The 24503-nt window shown below is 47.7% G+C and overlaps 2 protein-coding genes across 2 annotated transcripts in view; one reads left to right on the top strand and one right to left on the bottom strand.

The window, feature by feature from the left end:
• Positions 1 to 24503, top strand: part of LOC128338529 (zinc finger protein 154-like) — a 117951-nt gene that overhangs the window by 79658 nt on the left and 13790 nt on the right. The gene's annotated exons all lie outside the window — the stretch shown is intronic.
• Positions 591 to 24503, bottom strand: part of LOC128338634 (zinc finger protein 420-like) — a 29145-nt gene continuing 5232 nt past the window's right edge. Inside the window, exons 6-11 of the mRNA XM_053281354.1 lie at positions 21856 to 23203; positions 6623 to 7139; positions 5583 to 5685; positions 4516 to 4598; positions 3799 to 3919; positions 591 to 1992 (exon numbers count right to left, since the gene is read on the bottom strand). Of these exons, the coding sequence (XP_053137329.1) occupies positions 1070 to 1992; positions 3799 to 3919; positions 4516 to 4598; positions 5583 to 5685; positions 6623 to 7139; positions 21856 to 23203 (3095 nt within the window). The 3' untranslated portion in view covers positions 591 to 1069. The remainder of the gene's footprint in view (positions 1993 to 3798; positions 3920 to 4515; positions 4599 to 5582; positions 5686 to 6622; positions 7140 to 21855; positions 23204 to 24503) is intronic.

The following is a 24503-nucleotide window of genomic DNA, read 5'->3' as shown; positions in this document are numbered from 1 at the left end:
ATGTGGCTTCTCCCCAATGAGGGTTCTCTGGTGTGTATAGTAAGATGTCCACTCATGCTGAAGCTCTTTCCGTATTCCAAGCATTGATATGGTATAGCGGATTGTGGGTAGGGGAAATTTTTCCTTTCCTCTCTGACTCAGGCACCAATCAGGCGAATGCTTAACTTACTGGCCAGATTTAACTAATTCTACAGCACGAGGGAGACTTTATAGTGCTGAGCCATCCCTTTCCTTTGTTCTGAGAGAGTTCTGAGGAACAGACTAGCTGGCTTAAAAATCCAGAAAACTAAGAAAAAGATCCTGGTAAACCCAGCAACCCTGGTAGTTTACAACTCTGCCACCAAGCCACCTCTATAGAAAGTCTTTCCCAACAGGGTTTAGGGAGACTAGCAATACCCATTTCACTGTGCTTCCCCTTGCCAGTAGGCGAGATTAAAACCCAATTGTTCTCCCAGGCATCAGCCTGCATGTAGAGTTAATTGTTAATTTACTACTTTTTACTGCCTTAAGATGTAACCAGAGGAAACCCCACTTCTCCTGCTCAGTTAATAATCAACCCTCTGAAGCCTGTAAAAACAACAGGGGGGGGGGGGGCTTTTATTCAGTTACTACAGACTGGTTCCATCTGAGGCTTTTGGCTTTTTAGATACACTTAAGAATACTTCATTGGTTACAAGAATACTTCAAAAGCACCCCGAATGATGCTGGGGTGGCATACAATAAAATCTTAGTTACAAATAACAGATATTTAGGAAAATGAAAAGCATACACACAAAAGCAAAATAATTCCTGATGTACAGTCTGACTAAGCAAACTGTTCCCTAGTTTAAATTCCCAAAGCCAAATGTCCTGGCTTCTGTTCCTTGCTTCACCAAACTCCTGATGAGAACCAAGCCCCTGTAATTCTGTCTCTCAAGAATCTACAGTCAACCTCCAGCTACAGCAAAACTCCATTGCCCCATGTCCTCCTTGCTTCTTCAGCACTAGCTCCTTTCTTCTTCTAAGAAATCCAGGCAACAGATTTCTAGGTCACACCCACCTGGTGTGCTGATTGGTTGAGCCCTGGAGTTCACCAGGCTGTCAGACAAGACAAGGGTTCACTTCTTGTTAACTCTTTAGAGGGTGGGGGACAGGTAACAACTATATATGGTTTCTCCCCAGTGTGCGTTCTATGGTGTCTAGTAAGTTCTCCACTCTGGATAAAGCTCTTTCCACATTCCAAGCATTTATGTGGTTTCTCCCCAGTGTGTGTTCTGTGGTGCCTAGTAAGTTCTCCACTCTGGCTAAAGCTCTTTCCACATTCCAAGCATTTATATGGTTTCTCCCCAGTGTGGGTTCTATGGTGTTCATTAAGCTGTCCACTCTGGCTGAAGCTTCTTCCACACTCTAAGCATTTATAAGGTTTCTCCCCAGTGTGAATTCTATGATGTATAGTAAGATGTCCTCTCCGGCTGAAGCTCTTTCCACACTCCAAACATGTATATGGTTTCTCCCCAGTGTGGGTTCTCTGATGTATAGTAAGATGTCCATTCCGGCTGAAGCTCTTTCCACAGTCCAAGCATGTATATGGTTTCTCCCCAGTGTGGATTCTATGGTGTCTCGTAAGTTCTCCCCTCGTGGTAAAGCTCTTTCCACATTCCAAGCATTTATGTGGTTTCTCCCCAGTGTGGGTTCTAAGGTGTTCATTAAGCTGTCCACTCTGGCTGAAGCTTTTCCCACACGCCAAGCATTTATAAGGTTTCTCCCCAGTGTGGATTCTGTGGTGTCTAGTAAGAGCTCCGCTTGTGCTGAAGCTGTTTCCACACTCCAAGCATTCATATGGTTTCTCCCCAGTGTGGGTTTTATGATTTATAGGAAGTGTTTCACTCTGGCTGAAGCTCTTTCCACAGTCCAAGCATTTATCTGGTTTCTCCCCAGTGTGGGCTCTGTTGTGTTTATTAAGTTCTCCACTCCTGCTGAAGCTCTTTGCTGTAAACCCTCTTAGACCTGAAGCTGAAGAAAGAAATCAGGGAGGCATCAAAGTGAGACAGAGTTGAAATCATTGGTGGCTTTAATCACCCTCACTTAGCCTGGATAAAATCACATTCAGGTCGTGACAAAGAGGCCAGATTTCTAGAGAGGCCAAGTGACTGTGCGTTAGGACACCTGAAAACAAACACCACCCCAATCAAAACAGAAAGGAAAAGGAAGAACAGAGGCCTTTGGGAAGCTGCATTGTTTTAGCCTCAGTCCCCACACCTGAAAGATGGGGAGAACCATGCCCACTGACCTTACAGGGCTGTTGCGTGAATTACAATAACCTCATGCATGTGAGGGCTTGGCAAACTTGAAAGCACTATACAGTGGTCCCTCGACTTACGAAGATAATCCGATCCGAACGCACGTTCGTAGGTCGGAATTTTCGTAAGTCGAAAAGCGCATCCACGGAGGTCCGGAAACACTCGTAAGTCGAGGAAACCGCATCTAAAAATTCGAAGGTCGAGGAAGCTGCATCTAAACCGGCAATGACTTCCGGTATTTTTTGTCGTTCGTATGTCGAAATCTTCGGATGTCGAGTGCTTCGTAAGTCGAGGGACCACTGTATTCCGGCTTCCCAACATAGGCGCCTCCAGATGTTGCTCAACTACAACTCCCATCACCCCCAGCCACAATACACTGGAACTGGGGCTGGTGGGAGTTGCAGTTCGGAAACTTCTGGAGGCCCCCAGGTGGGGAACCGTTGTGCAATACAAATGCAAAGCATTATTGTAGGTGAGGTTACTGATGTGAGCATCCTAAAGGGAGGTTATGCCTCCTCTTCTCCTAGTAATGTGTAGTCAAAGAAATGAATGAAGGGATGGTGCTTCCTTAACTGCATGTTCCTGGGAGAAGATAACTTACTCTGGAAAATGATAACAGACTCCCTGTAGGTCGTAAGGCTGCATTGAGAGGTCTACCAAGCTTTTTTTAAATGCAAAAAAACGGAGTACAGACACCTTCCCAGGTGGACATCCTCTTACTCAAGAAAAGATGTTCACATAACTCATGGCAAAGTTTCACACTTAGGGCTGGTGAGATCTTGGGGTTGTGGAGAAAAGCTCACTTCCATGATCTCTGGCTAGTGGCCACTGTGTTTAGGACAGGATATGACTAGCCAAAGTTCTGCAGCCCTGGTCTAGACTGTGGCCAATGAGATGGACCTACCTGTAGATCCTGTTCCCATCTGAGGCCGCCTTGTATCTTCAGGGTCAGTCAGAGAGAGCATCCTCAGGGATGAGTTTGGCGTAATGCATTAATATCCCATCGATCTTCCCCTTTTACCCCAACCACAATCTGATGGAGGTCAGAGATGCTCGGCTCAAAGCCACCAATGAGCTTTATGGCTATCTGACGGGGTAACTGAAGCCAGATCTTCCAGTTTCTACTTTGATGCTAACTACTAATCTCTTTCGGCCAACCAGACTTAGGGCAGGTTTGTCTTATCTCACAGCTGCATCCAGCTGCTGACTGAGTTTGGGCAAAAACCTCTCCTGTCCAGCTGCTGATGCCCACAGGATTGTTTCCTCCCACTCCCACCTTGGTCTTCAGGACTGGCAAAGAGAAGAGCAGTCACATTTCGATTTAGGGAAGGAGGCTTCTCCTAACCCAAGCCCGGCTGTGTCAACTCTATGTCCTCTATCACACTGGCTCTCTGGCCCATAAGTGGATCAGACTCAAGACCCGGGCAATATTTCCTCCACATTCTCACCAGCTGAGCAACCCCGGCCAATCTCACTTTGAATCTCCCCTTCCAGGAAAGAAGGAGGGAAAGATTATTACCCAGAGAGGCCAGATTTGCAGCGTTCTCCTCCATGACTTCTCTGTGCAGGGCTCTTTGGGCCGGATCCAGCAGCGCCCACTCCTCCTCCGTGAAACGCACAGCCACTTCCTCAAAGGTCACCTAGCCATGAAAGAAGAAGGAGATGTTTGATACCTCGCAAATCACAAATTGTGTGTTTCCCCTCTAAGCACAATCCAAGAGGGTCGTGCAGGAAAGCGGTGTGTGTGTGTGTGTGTGTGTGTGTGTGTGTGTGTGTGTGTGTGGCGGATGGGGTATGTTTCCCTGCAGGCTCATCAGTTATATTTTATATACAGTACTGCTTTTCAACAAAAAGGTTAATAACGGTTTATAGCAACAACACAAAAGGTAATGGAGCGGGAAAGGGTGCCTTGTGTTAAAGGGTCTCTGATTCTCACCAAAAACACACAGTGGTGATCCCAGGCAAAGCCACTGGGAAAGACGTTCTCTCGAGATTCAGAGGCACTGATGCTCTCCCCCTGCTGAGCACTGGAGAGCTAACCCTTTCAAAAGGTACCTTCTTGCTGAGTTAGCCAGACTCAAGTCTTCCTAAGCTGGTGACTGCTTCAAGGCCTACTAGCCAGCAGCTTTGAAAGATGCCCCTAGAAAGAGAGCTTCTTCCAGGACTGGAGAGATGACCAAGGAAGAGAAGTCCTCGATCCACCTCAATTCCTCTTCCCCAACAACCCCTCCCCTACCTGATCCCGTCTTCGTGAAGCTTCTTCTGCTCCCCCAGAAAGAAGAGACGTATGAGGACGCCCAGGCAGTTTCATTCCATCATCTGCCAAAGACACCAAAGTGATGGGAAGGTGGAGGAGAATGAACGAGAGACAGAAACACAGAGAATTTAAAAATCCTTTTCACGTTGGTTTTTTGCAGAATTCAAGATGCAGCTACTATGCCAAGAACTCTCTCCATGCATTATGCTTTTGAACTGCAGGAGAGGCTGGAGAAGAGGGTCTGTAGTGAATTTTCCTTTGACTCAGCCATTAACCCAGAGGATGGTTAACTGGCTGAGTCAGTTCTAACCAGATCGGCAGGAGCGAGGTTTCCTCAGTGGGTCACCTCTACCTCTGAGCTCACTGGGGCTTTAATCTTTAACTTTCAAGACCCGAAAGCTAAGAAAAGATTCTGGGAACCCAGAAGTTCTGGTAATTCACTCGCTGCTACCAAGCCACCCTTTAAAAGTCTTTCCTAACGGCGCTTATGTGAGTAAAAAAAAACCCTGTTTCACTTTGCTACCCCTCTTGCTAACAGGCATGTATAAAAACAGCTGCTCAATTAGGCATTTGCCTGTACGTGGAACTAGTGTTAATCGGCCAAGCTCATTTCGTTTTACCCTTGAGAATCCCCCTCACATAGGGACATAGGAAGCTGCCATATACTGAGTCAGACCATTGGTCTATCTAGCTCAGTATTGTCTACACAGACTGGCAGCGGCTCCTCCAAAGTTGCAAGCAGGAATCTCTTTCAGCCCGATCTTGGAGATGCTGCCAGGGAGGGAACTTGGAGCCTAGATGCTCTTCCCAGAGCGGCTCCCTCCCCTAAGGGGAATACCTTCCAGTGCTCACACATCAAGTCTCCCATTCATATGCCACCAGGGCGGACCCTGCTTAGCTAAGGGGATATGTCATGCTTGCTATCACAAGACCAGCTCTCCTTCTGCCCCCTCTGCTCCTGCTGGGTTAATAACCAACCCTGGGAGGTTTGTAAAACAACAAGGGGGGGGGTCCGTCCTATCTCTCATTATCTAGCAAGGCCGTACCTCCATCACCCTCCGGTTTGATCCCTCCGGACAGCCTGTGGTCCGATGGAGGCTCCTCAGCCTCAGGGAAATCAGGGCCGGCTTCTGACAGCAGGTCTTGCATCTGAAAGAGACAGAAGAAAAGATTCTCAGGAGCAGGGAGCAGGGGTGCACTCAGGTAATTTTGGAGCCTGGACCTAAAGGCCTTTGGAGTTTTCGGGACTCCACACACACACACACACACGAACACATGAAGCTGCTATATACTAAGTCAGACCATTGGTCTATCTAGTATTATCTTCACAGACTGGCAGCGCCTTACACACACACACACACACACACACCTGTTTTTTTAACACGTGGGGTATATTTATGCAAAGTAGCAGAAAGATTTCAACATGCAACTTGACGTATTCCCATCCCACATTTTTCTTTCCCCACTCACCCCTCTGTCTCTAAAGCGCCCAGCACAGGTTATAAATCACATTGGGCCACCCGGTGCAGTGCGGGCCAGAAGTGACCATACCACCTGGGAGAGTCTAAAGAAGATTTGGGGGCCCCCGGGGAGTGTGGAGGCCCTGGACGAAAAAGAAGGTTGATGAAGAGAAGATTTGGGGGGGATGGAGTAGATTTGAGCAAGGAGGAGCATGGATATAAATGCAAGGGATAAGGGAGAGGGATAGAGAGTGAAACACCAAGTGAGCAGAAATGCATGCAGAGCGGAGGAAATCTATTATGAATAAATTTCAGGGGTCAGAGGGCCACTGACAGGGAGAGAGGGATGAGAAACGAAATAGTGCAGGGAAGACCTAGAGGGAGCCGCCTTCTACCGAGTCAGACCCTTGGTCCATCTCGTTCAGGATTGTCCACTGTGGCAGCAGCTCACCAAGGGTTCAGGCAGGAGTCTTGCCCAGCCCTACCTGGAGATGCTGCCAGGGATGGAATGTGGGACTGGAGTGATTTCCAAGTTCTCTGGCAACTTCTGCCTTGTTTTAGTTTCTCTTGGCTCATCTTCTTGGCATTCTGCAACTCACAAGGGCTAAGAGAAGCCGCTCTCTCACCTGCTGCTCTTCCGGCTTCTGCTCCTCTGCCCGGCTCAGGAGGAAACCTTCGGCCAGAGCCACCGCCTGGGAAGTGGTCTCCGCTCCGCATTCTCTGACCCAGCTCTCCATCTCTGCGGGCAGGATGGTCAGGAACTGCTCCAGCACCACCAGGTCTACGATCTGCTTCTTGGTGTGCCTTTCTGGCTTCAGCCACCGGCAGCAAAACCTGTGGAGTTGGCTGCAAACCTCTCGGGGTCTCTCAGCCTCCTGGTTACAAAGCTGCCTGAACCTTTGATGCTGCACATCTGGGCTGGTGGCGTCCTCTACAACTCCTCCTAGCATCTTCTGCTCAGGACTTTCCCAGAATTCCTTGCTGCTCTCAGTCTGGCAGGCCTCGGGAATGTTTCCTGCTATTTGACCAGCCGGGTTTCCCTTTTCTATCTTTAATCCCTTCTCCAAGGGACTTCTGATAAATATCTCCATGTTGAGGGATGGAGATTTTTGGCACCTAAATTCCACCTCATGGATCTCTTCTCTGTAGGAAAAGGAGAGAAACGCTAAGCCTCAAAGAGAATCTAGAAAGACAGTGTGAGGGGCAGGCAAAGGGGTCTTCCCTTGAGGCCCACAGAACCAAGCCCTCAATCCAGCATCCTTCCCTGATTGCTCCCCTGCCCTCGGCTTTCCCACACCTGGGAGCACCTTTGCTGGTTCAAGGACAGGTGTGGCTGTTCTGGTGTGCTTTTCAATACCCTCCTGCCATAGACTCTGATACATCAAAACCAATATCCCAGTCTTAGCAAGCACTTGTGATAACCGCTGATATTTTCTTCCGATATGATAACCCTGCTAACTTGGCAAAGAGGCACCTTTTAATGTGGTGATTCTCTTTATTTAGCAAGGGGAGAGTAACTGGCCCTATCCACCCCCAGCACAGGACCTCCAGTGACCGTTGCTGGTGTCTATCTTATGTTTCATTTTAGATTGTGAGCCTTTTGGGGACAGGGAGCCATCTTATTTATTTGTTATTTCTCTGTGTAAACCGCCCTGAGCTATCTTTGGAAGGGCAGTATAGAAATTGAATGAATAACAAACAAAAACAAAACCAACAACAACAACTTAGGAACATAGGAAGCTGCCATATCCTGAGTCAGGCCATTGGTCTATTTCACTCAGTATTGTCTGCACAGACTGGCAGCGGCTTCTCCAAGGTTGCAGGCAGGAATCTCTCTCAGCCCTATCTTGGAGAAACCAGGGAAGGAACTTGAACCTGAACCAGGGAGGGTTCAGCATTCAAAGAGAGAGAGAGAGCAGGAGTAGGCAACCTTCAGCATCCGGATGTTGCAGAACTACAATTCCCAGCATTCCCAAGGACAATTCATGATGGCTGGGGATCCTGGGAGTTGCAGGCCAGCAGGATTTGGCGTACTGAAATTTGCCCCCTCCAGATATGTTCAGCTGTCCGAAAAGACAGAATAAGACAGAGGAAGAGATTCCCAGCAGGGGACCTTCCAGGCAGCACCTTAGAATTCCTACGTATCGGGCTTCCCTACGTATCGGGCTTCCCCACGTATCGGGCTTGCTCTCGATTCCTACGATCTGGGTTTTGCCATCGTCTTGCCTCGGGTGCCCTTTTCAGATCTTATCTTGACATTACAGGCTTAACACACTGTATGTGTGTCATGACATAGCAGGTGTTTTTCTGAGCCCTGAGAACAGTTTGCAGGCTTGCTGGGATTACTAAATCAGACGTCAATGATTTCGTACAATGGGCTTCTTCTAAAGGATTGCAGCTGTAGAAAGAAGTGTGGCTTGCTTTTAGAGGTCTGTGTGTCAATGACCAGTTTTTGGTTTTTTGGAGGGTTTTTTTGCAAGAGTCTGGTCAAATTTATCCAGAGGGGAGGGGGGGAGGGAAAGCCATCGGTTCCCCATCCCCTCCTCCTCTTCTCCCTGGGTGTGTGTGTGTGGGGGGATTCCTTCCATCACTACTCCTCTTCTCTCTCCCCCCGCTCAAAGCGTCAGCATGGGAGGAGGGTGTGTGTAGTGGAATTTCCCCTTCTGACTGAGTCTAGTTCATGCTTAACTGACTGCCCAGAACAAACCAGCTCTTTTGCAGCCAGCTCAGGAGGGAATGCTCTCAACTATGAGTCATCCCGCTTTGTGTGCTCTGAGAAGCTGTCTGGGGGTTTAAAATCTTTAACTTTCCAAAACCCAGAAAGAAAAAGAAAATATTCTTGTGGTTTAGTCTCATCTGCAGATACCGCCGGCTCATCTTGTGGCTATTTGGTGGTGGGGTGTGGGGTGGGGAACGGGCCTTCACCATTGCAGCCCCGAGGCTTTGGAACATACTTCTTGCTGAAATGAGAGCCTCCCCATCTCTTAAGTGGGGCAGCGGGGAAATGTTTGACTAACAAGGAGAAGGTTGCTGGTTCGAATCCCCGCTGGGATGTTTCCCAGACCTATATCGGGCAGCACCGATATAGGAAGATGCTGAAAGGCATCATCTCATACTGCGCGGGAGGAGGCAATGGTCAACCTCTCCTGTATTCTACCAAAGAAAACCACAAGGCTCTGTGGACGCCAGGAGTCGAAATCGACTTTACACAAGTTAGAAAAAACATAACAGGTCAAAAAGGGAAAAATAAGAGGTTTTCTAAAACCTAATCTGTGATGCAAATGTAAGAATATAAAATGGGTATATTTATGCAAATATGCATTAGGAGAAACATTTCAACCCGGAACTTAACACATTCCCATCCCACAGATTTTGTTCCCTACTCCAGCCTCTGGCAGAGGTCAGGCTACCAAAACCTCTGCTTTACCAGAGGTCTTTTTCTGTTCCTTTCTGGTTTGGAAAGTTAAAGATTAAACCAACAGCCAGCTTCAAAGCTCAGGGAGTGACTCACCGAGGAAACCTCCCTAGGGAAAAGCTGGTTACAACAGACCAGCTGTTTAATCATTCACATGGTTACTAGCTTGGGATCCTTACAGCACAAAACTCTGGCAAAATGAGTGAACAACAATAAGGGAGGTGGAAGGTGAGTTTGAGGACCATTTAGCTAAAAGCATCAAGGGGGATGACAAAAACTTATTTGAATACATCAGAAGCAGGAGAGAGCAAAAGGGATTATTAAGGAGGATATGGAGGTTGCAGAGAAGCTAACTGTTCTAAGTCCGGGTGAAATGCATATTACAATGTGAAAGAAACAACACCTGAAACGCCCCAACGGCTTCTCAAACTAGTCTCTGCAAATGTGCAGGAGCAATTGGCTTGGTCAATTTACATCTTGCTGATCCATTACTTGTGAAATGGCAATAGACCTTTTATTCTTCTGAATTCCTGGCTGGCTCTCAGCAGGAGCGGGCCTTTCCTCCCCATAACCTTCTCTTGCCAAGAACATATCAGATTGAATAGCATTAGAGCAACTGATTGCTTAGACAAGTGAAAGGGGGCCCAAGAAGAAAACAAGCCCAAAGGCATATGTTTATATTTTGCAAAATTGATCATAGGGGATTGTTTTAAAACCTGCTCCCTTCCCCCTTTCCTAGAATTGCTTGTTTATCCTGAAACATCAGCCCTGCTGGATCAGGCCCAAAGAAGCCCATCTAGTCCAGCATCCTGTTTCACACAGTGGCCCACCAGATGCCTCTGGGAAGCCCGCAGGCAAGAGGTGAGGGCATGCCCTCTCTCCTGCTGTTGCTCCCCTGCAACTGGTACTCAGAGGCATGGATGTAGATCTGTGCTTGTCTAAACTGATTTGTTGGCTTTCCTTTCCTTTCCTGGATGGACCTTTGGTGAGATCATTCATACACTTTTCTTTATGAGGAATGTGTTTAGACCCATTTGTCTAAGAAAATAGTTTAAAATAACTTATTGAGATTGTAACTGTTGTTCAAAGGTATACTGCCTCTGAATATGGAGGCTCTACATCACCATCCTGCCATTGGCTCACACTTGGATGGGTGCCTATCAGCGTCTAACAGGGATTCGCAGAGGTTGTTGACTACCACTCCCAGAAGCCTCAGCTGCAAAGTTTTTGTATATATTTTAACTTGTTTTATACTATTGTAAACCACCCAGAGATGAAAGTTTGGGGCGGCGTACAAATGTAATAAATAAATAAATAAATAAATAAATAAGCAAGCATCTGCATACAGAAGGTCCCAGGTGGGAACCAGGGAGTGTGGGGAGCAACTTCTGTTTGAAAAACCCTGGAGTTCTGCTGCCGGTCAGAGTAGACACGACTGAACGAGATGGACCAATGGTCTGACTCTGTAGTATAAGGCAGCTTCCTGTGTCCCTAAGATCAGGATGTGGCAAATAACCAGACGATGTCATAGGAACATAGCAGGCTGCCATATACTGAGTCAGACCCTTGGTCCATCTAGCTCAGGATTGTCTTCACAGACTGGCCGCGGCTTCTCCAAGGTGGCAGGCAAGCAACCGAACTTCATAGGCTCAGGAAACCTGTCTTGACTCCATGTAATACACCCCGCAGAGTTCTTGCATCTATTCAAGTGGGGGGGGGGGTGGCCGTTGGGGTGGGCATAGCTATGGGGCATGGCTGTCATCAGGGTGAGTGTGACTGGAGGGGGATTTTCAGTGGTGCCTGAAAGGTAAGGTAAAGTGTGCCATCAAGTCAATTTCGATCGTCCGTGTCGATTCCTGGTGACCACAGAGCCCTGTGGTTTTCTTTGGTAGAATGCCGAAGGGGTTTATCGTTGCCTCCTCCATGCACAGATTTGTTTGTTTGTTTGTTTAAAATACGAGAGGATGCCTTTCAGCATCTTCCTATATCGCAGCTGCCCGATATAGGTGTTTCCCATAGTTTGGGACCCATGCCAGCAGGGATGCGAACCGGCAACGTTCTGCTTGCTAGTCAAGCATTTCCCCACTGCAGCATTTAAGGTGACTGAAAGGAGGGGCCCCCAAATCTTATTTTGCAGTAAGGTGTGGTAGCAAGGCTTGGAATCCACCCCTTTGCTAAGCAGGGTCTGCCCTGGTTTGCATTTGAATGGGAGACTCCATGTGAGCCCTGTTAAGATATTCCCCTTTGAGGATGGGGCTCACTCGGGGAAGAGCAGCTGCCTGCTTGCATCCAGAAGGTTCCCAGTTCCCTCCCTGGCAGCATCTCCAAGATAGGGCTGAGAGAGACTCCTGCCTGCAACCTTGGAGAAGCTGCTGCCAGTCTGGGTAGACAATACTGAGCGAGATGGGCCAGTGGTCTGACTCAGTCTACGGCAGCTTCCCCCTTTCTTCGTGGAGAAAAAGTAAAATGCACAACCTTGTCCACACGATACACACACACACACACAATGGGGGTTCTCTTAATTTTTCTCCTGACCCTTGCTCCATGTCTAAGCGGGATGGTCTGTGTCAACATGCAGATGAATGCAGGAAGCTTCTCTGGATGATGTTTTCCCTCTGAGATGCTCCATATCTAAGTCAGAAGTGCTAAGTCAGCTTGTAGCCAGTGTGTGTGTGTGTGTGTGTGTGTGTGTGTGTGTGTGTGAACAAATGCATTGCTGCTCAGACTTCTGCTGACTTCCAGGAGTACCCCACCTCCAGATGACCCCCCCCCCAGGACCCCTTCCACATTTATCCCCTATTCCAGTTGCAAAATATAGGAACATAGGAAGCTGCCTGAGGCAGACGCTTGGTCCATCTAGCTCAGTATTGTCTACCCAGGCTGGCAGCGGCTTCTCCCAGGTGGCAGGCAGGAGTCTCTCTCTCAGCCCTATCTTGGAGATGCTGCCAAGGAGGGAACTTGGAAACTTCTGCTCTTCCCAGAGTCCTGGCCTCATCCCCTCAGGGGAATGTCTTACAGTCCTCACACAGGTGGTCTCCCATTCAAATGCAAACCAGAGTGGGCCCTGCTTAGTGAATCAGACAATTTATACTTGGAAAAGGAAGGCAGGGCAGGGCATTGTAGCAGAGCCCAGCAGAGGAGGCTATTCAGCTCCACCCACCCCCGGCGTGGATGCAGTGTTCCCTCTAACAAGGTTTTCCTGATGTTGTTGACTACAACTCCCATAACCCCCAACCAAAGGCCATTGCAGCTGTGGATGCTGGGAGTTGTAGTCAACAACATCTGGAAACCCCTTTTAAGAGACAGAACCGTGCTGATGTGGAGCAAGGAGCAGACCGTCGGCTGTGCCGCCAGCCCCGTGGCCAGAGCTTGGTAGCCAGACCGTATTTCTTACTAGCCAGCAATACATTCCAGCCCCACCATGAGGAGATCCATGAGATCATGAGCCATGGCGGGTTACAAATAGAGGAGGGTTAATCACAGGCAAGCCATTAAAAAAAAGGAAAGGAAAAGAAAACTGTCATTGTTGCTTTTGCAAAGAGTCGGATAAAATATATGCACATACCTTGTTGCTTTATGGATTAATCGCTGGACCAACACTCAGGTTGCCATCTGCGTCCCTTTGCTCGCCCGGCAGCTTGCAAAGCAGAAACGCAGGCTTGAGCCTGCTCAGCAACCCGAATTCACTAGACTACTTCAGCCACCTAGAGGCACGACGTCTACAAAAAAATGCTGCACTTGGGACTCATCATGGTTCTATTATCCACACTTACAAGCATATAAGCATGTCTGCAAGCCTAGAAAGGTTTCCGGTTTTCTCGCAATGGGGTGGGGGCGGGGCGTCACAGAAGTGGCCCTTTGAAGTTCCAGACTTGGGGGTCACACGTCAGGCGTGGAAAGTGGCGGAGCCCGAGTTCTTGAACTGCCTCTCGCCTTTGCTGGGCTTCTTAAGAACCTAGGAAACTGCCATATACTGCATCAGACCATTGGTCCATCTAGCTCAGTATTGTCTTCACAGACTGGCAGCGGCTTCTCCAAGATTGCAAGCAGGAATCTCTCTCAGCCCTATCTTGGAGATGCTGCCAGGGAGGGAACTTGAAACCTTCTGCTCTTCCCAGAGCGGCTCCATCCCCTGAGGGGAATATCTTTCAGTGCTTACACTTCTAGTCTCCCTTTCATAATGCAACCAGGGCAGACCCTGCTTAGCTTAAGGGGACAAGTCATGCAGATTACCACAAGACCAGCTCTCTTCCTCCCCTTCCATCTTTCTTGGAAATGGTTCTTTGCAACTCTGCTGATCTCCCAGAAGTAACATTTTGGAACTGATTCTCAATTTGTCACAGGAGGAGAAGAGTCTTCAATCTCCCTTCCTTCTGCCTTAAACAAACAAACAAACTTTAGAGGCTCTTTCGAGACTCTGCTTTCCTGTTGGGACATTTCACAATGCTCACCGGCTTCACTGCTGGCTCCTTTCTCTCTTCTCTAAATGAAAGACACATCCGGCGGTTTTTGAAGCTCAATGAATTTTTTTAAACATTCCATTATTTGAAATATTTTCATTCAAGCACACACACATTTAATTACTAATGCACTGTTCGGCACACACCAGTAGTTTCCTTTGCTTCCAAAATGGAGATTTCATTGGATTTTAGGGTTGGGAGGGACCTCAGAGGCCATCTAGTCCACCCCCCTGCTCAGTGCGAGAAAAGGCTACAGTATTTCTGACAGGGGCCACCCAGCCTCTCGTCAGCCAAGGAGGATCCCCCACAAGCAGCCTGTTCCACTAACTTCAGCTGCTATCTCTGCAGCCAGCTGCTGCCCTGTCCTGAGACTGAGGAGAGGGTGGGGCTGATCCAATACCCATTTAACACCTTAAAACCAGCAACAAAAATACTCCCACCCCAATTACCTGGCCACTGGCGGCTGCTTAATTCTGCATGCTTTGCCCAGATGGGGGAGAAAGTACCACAAAAGAAGGAAGGCATCAAGGGGAACATGGTCCCAGCAGCACCGGAGGAGGACTCCAACTTTCCCTAAACTACAACATAAATACTTCCCAGATGTTGGAAGGAGGAGCCTCTTACCTTCCAGATGCTGGGGTTTCCTTCAGGTAGCTCTGGTGGGGAGGCTGGAGTTGTCTGGCAAGGGACTTCCTTTCCTGCTGGTTCCCTTCAATGTCCCCAGGAGGTGAGTGGGTGGGAGGGACAGAAGAGAGGGGGACGGATCCCTCTAGACCCCACCTGCAATCTCCTGGGAAATTCATTCTCCCTCCAGGGATTTCTCCATTGCTCACATGGCCCCAGGTCAGGCAGGGAGGGATGCTCCTTAGCAAGACACTGGCCAAGACATTGCTGCCAGGATCATTTCCCCATCTGTGCTCCTGGCAGAGCGAAGCAGGTCCCCTGCATCTGAGCTGTCTCAGTCTAAAAGGGAAGACTAGTGTTGGGGAGAAACTAGCTCCAGAGCATAGGCAGAGTGTAAACCTACAAGTCAGGAAGAAGCAAGGAGAAAAAGATGTCAGGTGCCTGAGGGCTGATTTGGCTGGAGGGATGGTGCTCTTCTGGAAGTGTGTGCTGGCACTCCGAGGCAGAAGACCAAAGCTGGTGCCGTGACTGTGACCCCTTGCCTGAAGGATCCAGTGCTCCCCTGACAAAAATGGGGAGGTGATCCTAGGAAGGAAGAGGGTGATCTTGGAGCCTGGACCTAGAGACCTTTGAAGGGCGCCCCGCTGCAAGTTCAGCGTCATCCATCTACACACAAACACACAGTGACACACACAGTATTTTTAAGATGTGGTTTTCTTGAGGGCGCATACAGCAGCTGAACTCACAAGAATGTAAGAAAACATTCGGGGTGGGGGGACAGAGGGCTGAGGCAAGCTATGCTCCTGCTTTAAGAACTTCTCTGCTGATTGATTGATTGATTAGATTTATATACCGCCCTTCCGATACGGCTCAGGAATCGGAATCGCCCTAACCCAATACGATTTGTCGGATTCTGTGTGCAGGTATGTGTTTGGGTGAACCTAGAATTGGGGTGTGTGTTTGTTCACTGTCTCTGGGGTGATTCTAATGGTGGTGGGGAACAGAGGAAGAAAATGTGAGGTTTGCAAGGTAGCAGGCTCTTACAGGGGAAGGGGGATCAGAAAGCTAATAGCTCTTACCCCTTCCAGCTCCTTGACCTTGGGGAGCAGCAGTCCCAAACCCCCACAGAACCCTACCTTGCTTCTCTGTTATGCCAGGTCGGTTCCAAATCAAACAGAAACTATCCATGATTTGATTGCGGGATTGACGGAGCTGACCTGCTGTGTATTATGGAGACCTGGATGGGGGAGGCTCGTGGTCCAGTTTGGGCCCAGCTTCTCCCAGCAGGATACTGGGAGAGGGCGTGGGCAGGGAGGAAGAATGTCTGTGGTCTCGAATATCTCCCTTACCAGGGTTCCTGTCGGGGAACTGGCCTCTATTGAATGTGTGTACCTACGTCGGGAGACCAAAGATAGACTGGGTCACCCCGCTTCTCAACCTTCACCCCATTGGAGCTGATGTTGGAGTCTCTCGGACTAGTAATTCTGGGGGCTTTAATGTTCACTTTCGAACCAATTTGTCAGGATCAGCTCCGGTGTTCATAGCCGCCATGACAACTGTGGGCCTTTTCCAGATGGTCTCGGGAGGGACCAACACACTCTAGATTTGGTTTTTTGCTCTGATCAGGAGGGTGCTCCGTGGGGACTCCTGTGATCTCCCCCTTGTCATGGAAAGTCAAGGTTGGATTCACAGCCTCAACCCTTCTCCGCAGGGGTGAAGGACCTGTTATCTATCTGATTTGTACACTGCCCCAAACTTTCGTCTCTGGGCAGTTAGTTAACAATAACTTATTATTGTTAACGATAACAATAACACACAAAAACAAGTTATAAACATACACAAAAGCTTAAAACAATTTAGATAATTTAAAACCAAACACAGATTAAAACCTGAAAATTTAAAAAGCAGAGAAATCTGGGGTGAAGAGGTGTGTTTTCAAATGCTTTTAAAAAATGGTCAGAAATGGGGAAGATCCTATTTCAGGAGGGAGGGAATTCCACAGTGGTCCACTATTAGGATGGTCCACCCAAAAAAGGCTATTGGATCCCATAGGATTCCAAGAAGCTATGGAAGGCATTAAGGTTGGTTCTGCCAGATAATCTATTGATGCCCTGGTTCAGACGTGAATAATGAACTCCCTAGGGCAATAGACATGCCTGCTCCTAAGCGTCTTCTCTGACCAGTCCGCTGGTACTATATCGCAGCAGCGATATAGGAGATGCTGAAAGGCATCATCTCATACTGCACAGTATTGCAAGTAAACTCCGCAGAAGACATGTTGAGAGGCTAGATGCGGGCATAGTATAGTAGGAGGGTGATCTGATTTTATCTAGACAAAATTCTTCATATATGATACTCTTACTGTACTGTTTTTATTGCAGTTTCTCTTGATGTTTCTGATGTGTCGTGTACTGTTGTGTGTGTGTTGTTGTATTGAGTGGCCGTTGGCTGTAATAAAGTACTACTACTACTACTACTGCACAGGAGGAGGCAATGGGAAACCCCTCCTGTATTCTACCAAAAGAAAACCACAGGACTCTGTGGGCGCCAGGAGTCAAAATCAATTTGACAGCACACTTTACCTTTATACGGAAGAATTACGGGGGCCAAAGCAGAAGGTAGATGGCTCGAACGCAAGACACAAGTGGAGAAATAATCAGTTTGAATCCGACAGATGACAACACAGAGCACATGTGAAGATCTATGCTCTGGCAATGCATTCAGCAAAGCCGCAGTTCTTTTCTGCCTGCCTTGCTTCTGCAAGCTCACGTCCAGTGGAGTTGTCTAGGGTTGTGAGAGGACTAGTACATGCCCCTCCTCCCCTGAATGAGTATTTGGATCCATCAGTTACCCGTTGTGGCGTTTTTAATGAGTTTGTCGCAGATAAAATCCCTTGTAACTGAGCTGAACTAGACTCTATAGTTTCTGCAGAATCTGTTGTGGAGATCTCCAGCAGCTCCTCTTGTGTGGTTAAATTTCAGTTGACAAGTTGACATACTTGGGACAAGATACTTCTTTCTCCACTTGCGTCTGAGCCATCTACCTTGCCACTTCAGCCCCCGTAGTTCTTCCGTATAAAGGTAGCCACCTGTCCTCTTGACCCTTGTCCAACATGGCTGATATGATCCAGCAGTAAGATGATTGGAGAGGACCATGTTAAGATCATTAATGCTTCTCTGAGGGAGGGCAGGATGCCTCCTTGTCTCAAGGAGGCCATTATTAGACTGCTCTTGAAGGGACCTGCATTGGATCCCTCAGAACTGGGCAATTCCAGGTATGTCTCCAACCTCCCATGTTTGGGCAAGGTGATTGAGAGGGGGTTGGCTTCTCAGCTCCAGCCTGTCTTGGGAGAACACGGATTATCTGGACCCATTTCAAACTGGCTTTTGGGCAGGCTATGGGGTTGAGATGGCCTTGGGCGGCTTGTTGGATGATCTCCAGTTAGGAATTGACAGTGGGAGTGTGACTGTTGATCCTTTTGGATCTCTTGGCAGCTTTCGATATCATCGACCATGATATCCACACCACCCAGGACAGACGAAAGAGGATTTGGGGGTCCCTGGAGTGTGTGAAGACCCTGGACTTTGGCCCCGAAGTCAAGGGGTAAGAGTGCCTCTGCACTCACCAGTGATGAGAAAGTGGATGGGTTTGTGGAAGAAGCCTAGCTGTAGACCAGACCTGCTCAACGTTGCCCCCACAGCTGGTATTTGGACTACAACTCCCATAATCCTCAGCCACAGTGGCCAATAGCCAGGGATTATGGGAGTTGTAGGCCAACATCTGCTGATGTTTCCGGGTGAAATACAAAGTGCTGGTTATTACCTACAAAGCCCTTAATGGCTTGGGCTATGGGGTTGAGAATGCCTTAGAATACAAGAACAGCCCTGCTGGATCAGGCCCAAGGAGGCCCATCTCGTCCAGCATCCTGTTTCCCACAGTGGCCCACCAGATGCTGCTGGAAGCCTACAGGCAGGAGTTGAGGGCATGCCCTCTCTCCTGCTGTTACTCCCCTGCAACTGATACTCAGAGGCATCCAGCCTTTGAGGCTGGAGGTGGCCTATAGCCCTCTGACTAGTAGCCATTGATAGACCTCTCCTCCATGAAGTTATCCAAACCTCTCTTAAAGCCATCCAAGATGCCTGTCTGAAACCCTGGGGAGCTGCTGCCAGTCAGTGTAGGCAATACTAAGCTAGATGGACCAAGTGTCTGACTCAGTATAAGGCACCTGTTGTGAATTTTTTAATATTTCTCCCCAGTAGCCCGATTTAGCTATGGGTTTATTGGTTCCTGACCAGCTGTTCTGCGCACTGCCCAGAAAGTCAAGCACAAACTCCAGGATTCAAATTAACGTTTTATTTGCGTTACAAACAGAAAAGAAACTGGAGGAGCTCATCTTAATAGTCTAAACATATTAAAGAATACAGTAGGCATCTCACCAAATATGTTGAATCAATCTGTAAACCAGTCTCAGCAACACAAAGGAGAGAACTCAAAAATAGAGGCGGTTCAATGAAAATCAAATGAAAAAATCACAAAATTATAGAGCTTAGAGCTAAGGAAAAACTAAAAAGAAGAAATCAAAGACTATAGCTGGATGTAAAGCCCAAAGCTATGGACAAGACCAGACCACCCAGGACAGGAGTAAGAGTGCCTCTGGTCCTTCCTTCCCAAGAGGATGCTTTGAGATAGTTATTAAGTTTTGATAGGCCACAACTAAGTACAAGATACCACCCATCTTGATTAGAAAGTCAATTTAGAAGGATTAAGTACTGATCAATATTGCCTTGTGTACAAAAAAACCAACAAAACAATATAAATATTTTAATAAAAAAAGTATTCAACAAATGGTAAGCTGTAATAAAGTTTGATTAATTTCTGGCTTACGTCGCTGGCTTAAATTTCTTGTATATTTGGATTCTATGATCTCATCATCATTTGACCGTTACCTAACGGCCAACGATAAGGAGGAAATGGCCCTTCTGTGTTCCTGCGCTTTGTTAGAAAATAAGCCATCTTACTGTAAGTAATTTGCACTCATGTGCCAGTGCCCAATGTATCGGAGCAGGTATCTGACCTAAAGCCAACTCGATCTTCCTCCCTCCTGTGGAGAATTATCTCTGCACACACCTGGTACAGGAGCAGTGCACAACTCAAATGACCTGGTGGGGCGAGACGGACCGTGACTTGGCTCATGGGGGCCAAGGTCAATTTTTAGGGTGCTGGTTATTAAAGTAACACTTAATATCAATCAATCAAATGAAATTAATTAAAATGAATTTAATCAAAATTTAACTTTAAGTTATGGCAGGCCAAGATTAAATAAAATAAAATTAAATTAAAATTCATTCTAATAAAATAGATACAGTACAATCTGTACAAAATACATAATAAAATGCATTGTCCTTCCTTTCCACCTCTGCCAAATCATCACAATTAACATGGAGCACCTGTAAGGGGAAAAAAAATTAGAAAAGCTTTTCTCTTAATTTTTAATAAGATTACACTTTGACCCTTCACCACATAGGCTTTTATGGGAGGAAAAGAGAGAAGGGAGATGGGGAAAGAAAGAGGGAAAGGATGGGGCAGGCTTGGCTTGAGAGAGAGAGAGAATGGATGAAAGAGAATGGCTTGAGAGAGACGTCACGGGCTTGCAATGATTTCTTAACTGTGCAGGCACGCCTCGCAGTTGGGAAGAGAGGTCGGGCCAAACGGTAGGCATCATTCTAGTAGCCGTTGCCACACCACCGGGGCGGGGTGTGTGTTTAGAACAGGCCTGCTCAACTTAGGCCCCGCCAGATGTTTTTGAACTACAACTCCCATAATTCCCAGTCACAGTGGCCGATAGCCAGGGATTATGGGAATTGTAGGCCAACATCTGCAGGAGGGCCAAAGTTGAGCAGCCCTGGTTTAGGAGGACTACTGGCTCTCTCACACTCACACACCCGGCAGCCATCCCCTTGGCCGTGCGGTGGCTGGAATTGGAATTAACTAACAAACACACACGGAGGTTCGCGGCAGGCGCAATGGCCCCATGGGCCAAGGAAAAAGGCCTTCCGGGCCAGATACGGCCCGCGGGCCAGATGTTGTGCAGGCCTGTGGTACAGCAATTTTCAAAAGAACAGCTACAAGCCTGTATAAAGTTCAAACAGATTATTAATTATTATTATTATTAATTCGAATTCTATACCGCCCTCCCAGAAATGGCTCAGGACTGTTGACACAGAGAAATAACAAAGAAATAAGATGGATCCCTGTCCCCAAAGGGCTTACAATCTAAAAAAATCCGACCCAAACTGATATATAAGAATGCATGACTTAAAAGCACAGAAGCCCCCTTATGTCAGGGGTTCTCAACGCTGGGTCTCCAGATGTTCTTGGGCTTCAACTCCCTTAATCCCCTGCCCCAGTGGCCTTTGGCTGGGGATTATGGGAGTTGAAGTCCAATTACATCTGGGGACCCAATGTTGAGAATCCCTGCCTTATGTGATATAAAGGGTTGAAATAATGTGATTATGTGTGGTGTGTGCGCTGAAAAAGAATGCAAACACCCATCTCCTATGTTCCTAAGGATGAGGTCTTACTTAGCTCCGTGGCAGAGCGCCTGCTCTTGTGCTTTGCTCTAGGACAGGCCTGCTGTCCTGAGCCCTCCAGCTGTTTCTGGACAACTCCCATAATTCCCAGCCACAGCAGCCAATAGTCAGGGACAGTGGTCCCTCTAACAGGGATTCCCAGATGTTCTTGACTACAACTCCCAGATTCCCCAGCTGCAATAGCCTTTGCTTGGGGATTATGGAAGTTCTCATCAACAACATCTGGGAATCCGTCAGCGGGAACACCGGTCAGGGACGATGGAAGTTTTAGCCAACATCTGCAGGAGGGGAAAAATTGTTCAGCGATTATCCAAGATTATTGGCAGGCATCTTTCCCGGCAGCTGGCGATGCTGCCAGGGCTTGAACCTGCAGCCATCTGCATGCAAAGCAAGTGCTCTCCCACTGAGCTGTGGGTGCTCTGGATGAACATATGAAGCTACCACACTTAGGTAAAAAATTGATCCATCCAGCTCAGTATTGTCTATACCGACCGACACAGAAATGTATTCAGAATCAATGAAAAGAAAGTGCTGTGAAACAGTCATGAATCAGTTGGAACCAATTAGGCACACTTCTTCATAACACAGAACCAAAGTATGGAAATTGGTTACCAAATCCCGCAGAAGGTAAGAAGGGTAAAAGCAAGTCAGATCAGAAAATGTAATTTCACAAGGTTTTATATTTCACAGAGTGAGGAAGATTATCAGGTTTCTCTGCAGTTTCATGCGTGTGCTTTTTACCCTGTATGAGTTCAGACATCTATGGTAAGGTTTGATTTGCTCCTGAAACTCTTTTCACACTCCAAGTTTCATGTGGTGGCTCCCCAGTGTGAGTTCTATGGTGTTCATTAAGCTGTCTACTCTGGCTGAAGCTCTTTCCACACTCTAAGCATTGATATGGTTTCTCCCCAGTGTGTTTTCTATGGTGTATAGTAAGGTGTCCATTCCGGCTGAAGCTCTTTCCACACTCTAAGCACTTGTATGGTTTCTCTCCGGTGTGGGTTCTATGGTGTCTCGTAAGATCTCCACTCTGGCTGAAGCTCTTTCCACACTCCAAGCATTTATGTGGTTTCTCCCCAGTGTGGGTTCTATGGTGTGTAGTAAGATCTCCACTCTGGCTGAAGCTCTTTCCACACTCCAAGCATTGATATGGCTTCTCCCCAGTGTGGGTTCTATGGTGTGTAATAAGATGCCCACTTGTGCTGAAGCTCTTTCCACACTCGAAGCACTGATATGGTTTCTCCCCAGTGTGAGTTCTATGGTGTTCATTAAGCTGTCCACTCTGACTGAAGCTTTTTCCACACTCCAAGCATTTATATGGTTTCTCCCCAGTGTGGATTCTCTGATGTCTAGCAAGTTGTCCACTCCTGCTGAAGCTCTTTCCACTCTCCAACCATTTATGTGGTTTCTCAACAGTGTGAGTTTGATGGTGTTCATTAAGCTGTCCACTCGTGCAAAAGCTCTTTCCGCACTCCAAGCATTTATGTAGTTTTTCCCCAGAGTGTGTCCTACGGTGTAAAGTAAGCTGTCCACTTGTGCTGAAGCTCTTTCCACACTCCAAGCATTTATGGGGTTTCTCCCCAGTGTGGGTCCTGAGGTGTAATGTGAGATTGCCCCGTGTGCTGAAGCTCTTTCCGCACACCAAGCATGTATGTGGTTTCTCCCCAGTGTGGGTTCTATAGTGTATAGTAAGATATCCACTCTGGCTGAAGCTCTTCCCACACTCCAAGCATTTATGTGGTTTCTCCCCTGTGTGGGTTCTATGGTGTATAGTAAGATCTCCCCTCTGGCTGAAGCTCCTTCCACACTCCAAGCATTCATATGGTTTCTCCCCAGTGTGGGTTCTATGATGTTTATTCAGATTTCCACTTGTGCTGAAGCTCTTTCCACACTCGGAGCATTGATATGGTTTCTCCCCAGTGTGAGTTCTATGGTGTGCATTAAGCTGTCCACTCTGGCTGAAGCTCTTTCCGCACTCCAAGCATTTATGTGGTTTATCCACAGTATGCGTTCTATGGTTTCTCTCCTGCGGTTTCTCCCCAGTGTGGGTTTTGTGGTGTTTATTTAGTTCTCCACTCCTGCTGAATCTCTTTGCTTTAAACCATCTGAGTCCTGAAGCTGAAGAAAGAAATCAGGGAGGCATCAAAGTGAGACAGAGTTGTAACCATGGGTGATTTTAATCACTCTCCCTTAGCCTGGATAAAATCACATTCAGGTCGTGATAAAGAGGCCAGCTTTCTAGATGGGCTATATGACTGTGCCTTAGGACCACTGAAACCAAACAAGAAGGGAGATACCACCCCCACCACAAAGGAAAGGAAAAGAAGGTACAGAGGGAAGCGGCTTCTTTTTAGCCTCAATCACCACATCTGAAAGACGGGGAGAATCATGCCCTCTGACCTTACAGGATTGCTGTGTGGATGACAGTAAACTCATCCCCAAGAGGGCTTTGCACCCTTGAAAGCACTATACCCGGCTTCCCAACATAGGAGCATCCGGATTTTGCTCAACTACAACTCCCATCACCCCCAGCCACAATACACTGGAACTGGGGCTGGTGGGAATTGTAGTTCGGAAACTTCTGGAGGCCCCCAGGTGGGGAACCATTGTGCAATACAAATGCTAAGTATTACTCTAGGTGGGGGTACACGGAGGTTATGCCTCCTCTTCTCCTAGAAATGAGTGAAGTGATGTCAAGGGATGGTGCTTCCTTAACTACATGTTCCTGGGAGTAGATAACTTACAGGGGGAAATGATAACATGCTCCCCATGTGTTGTAAGGCTGCCCTGGGGCTGCAGCGAGAGGTCTATCAAGGTTTTTTTTTTAAATGCAAAAGAAACCTTGGATTTCTTCTCAAGAAAAAGTGTTCACATAACTCATGGCAAAGTTTCACACTGGGGGCTGGTGAGATCTTGGGGTTGTGGTGAAAAGCTCACTTCCATGATCCCTGGCTAGTGGTCACTGTGGTTGGGGCAGGATATGCGTAGCGGCCACATGTGCCCAGTGAGATGGCCCTAGATCCTGTTCCCATCCGAGGCCCCCTCATATCTTCACGGTCAGTCAGAGAGAGCCTCCTCAGGGATGAGTTTGCCGTAATGCATCAATATCCCATCCATCTTCCCCTTCTAGCCCTACAACAATCTGATAAGTGAGGTCAGAGACGCATGGCTCAAAGCCATCCAACGAGCCGCCTTGCTTACTGAGTGGGTACCTGAACACAGATCTTCCAGGTTCTAGTTTGATGCCAACTACTAGCCTCTTTTGCACGAGCAGACTTACGGGGGCAGGTTTGTCCTGTCTCACAGCTGCATCCAGCTGTTGAAGGAGTTCAGGCATAAACCTGTCCTGTCCAGCTGCTGGTGATGCCCACAGGATCACTTCCTCCCACTCTGACCTTGGTCTTCAGCTGTGGCTGGC

This window comes from Hemicordylus capensis, chromosome 16 (assembly GCF_027244095.1).
Source record: "Hemicordylus capensis ecotype Gifberg chromosome 16, rHemCap1.1.pri, whole genome shotgun sequence".
Lineage (NCBI taxonomy): Eukaryota > Metazoa > Chordata > Lepidosauria > Squamata > Cordylidae > Hemicordylus > Hemicordylus capensis.
This window is presented reverse-complemented; position numbering and strand designations above follow the sequence as displayed.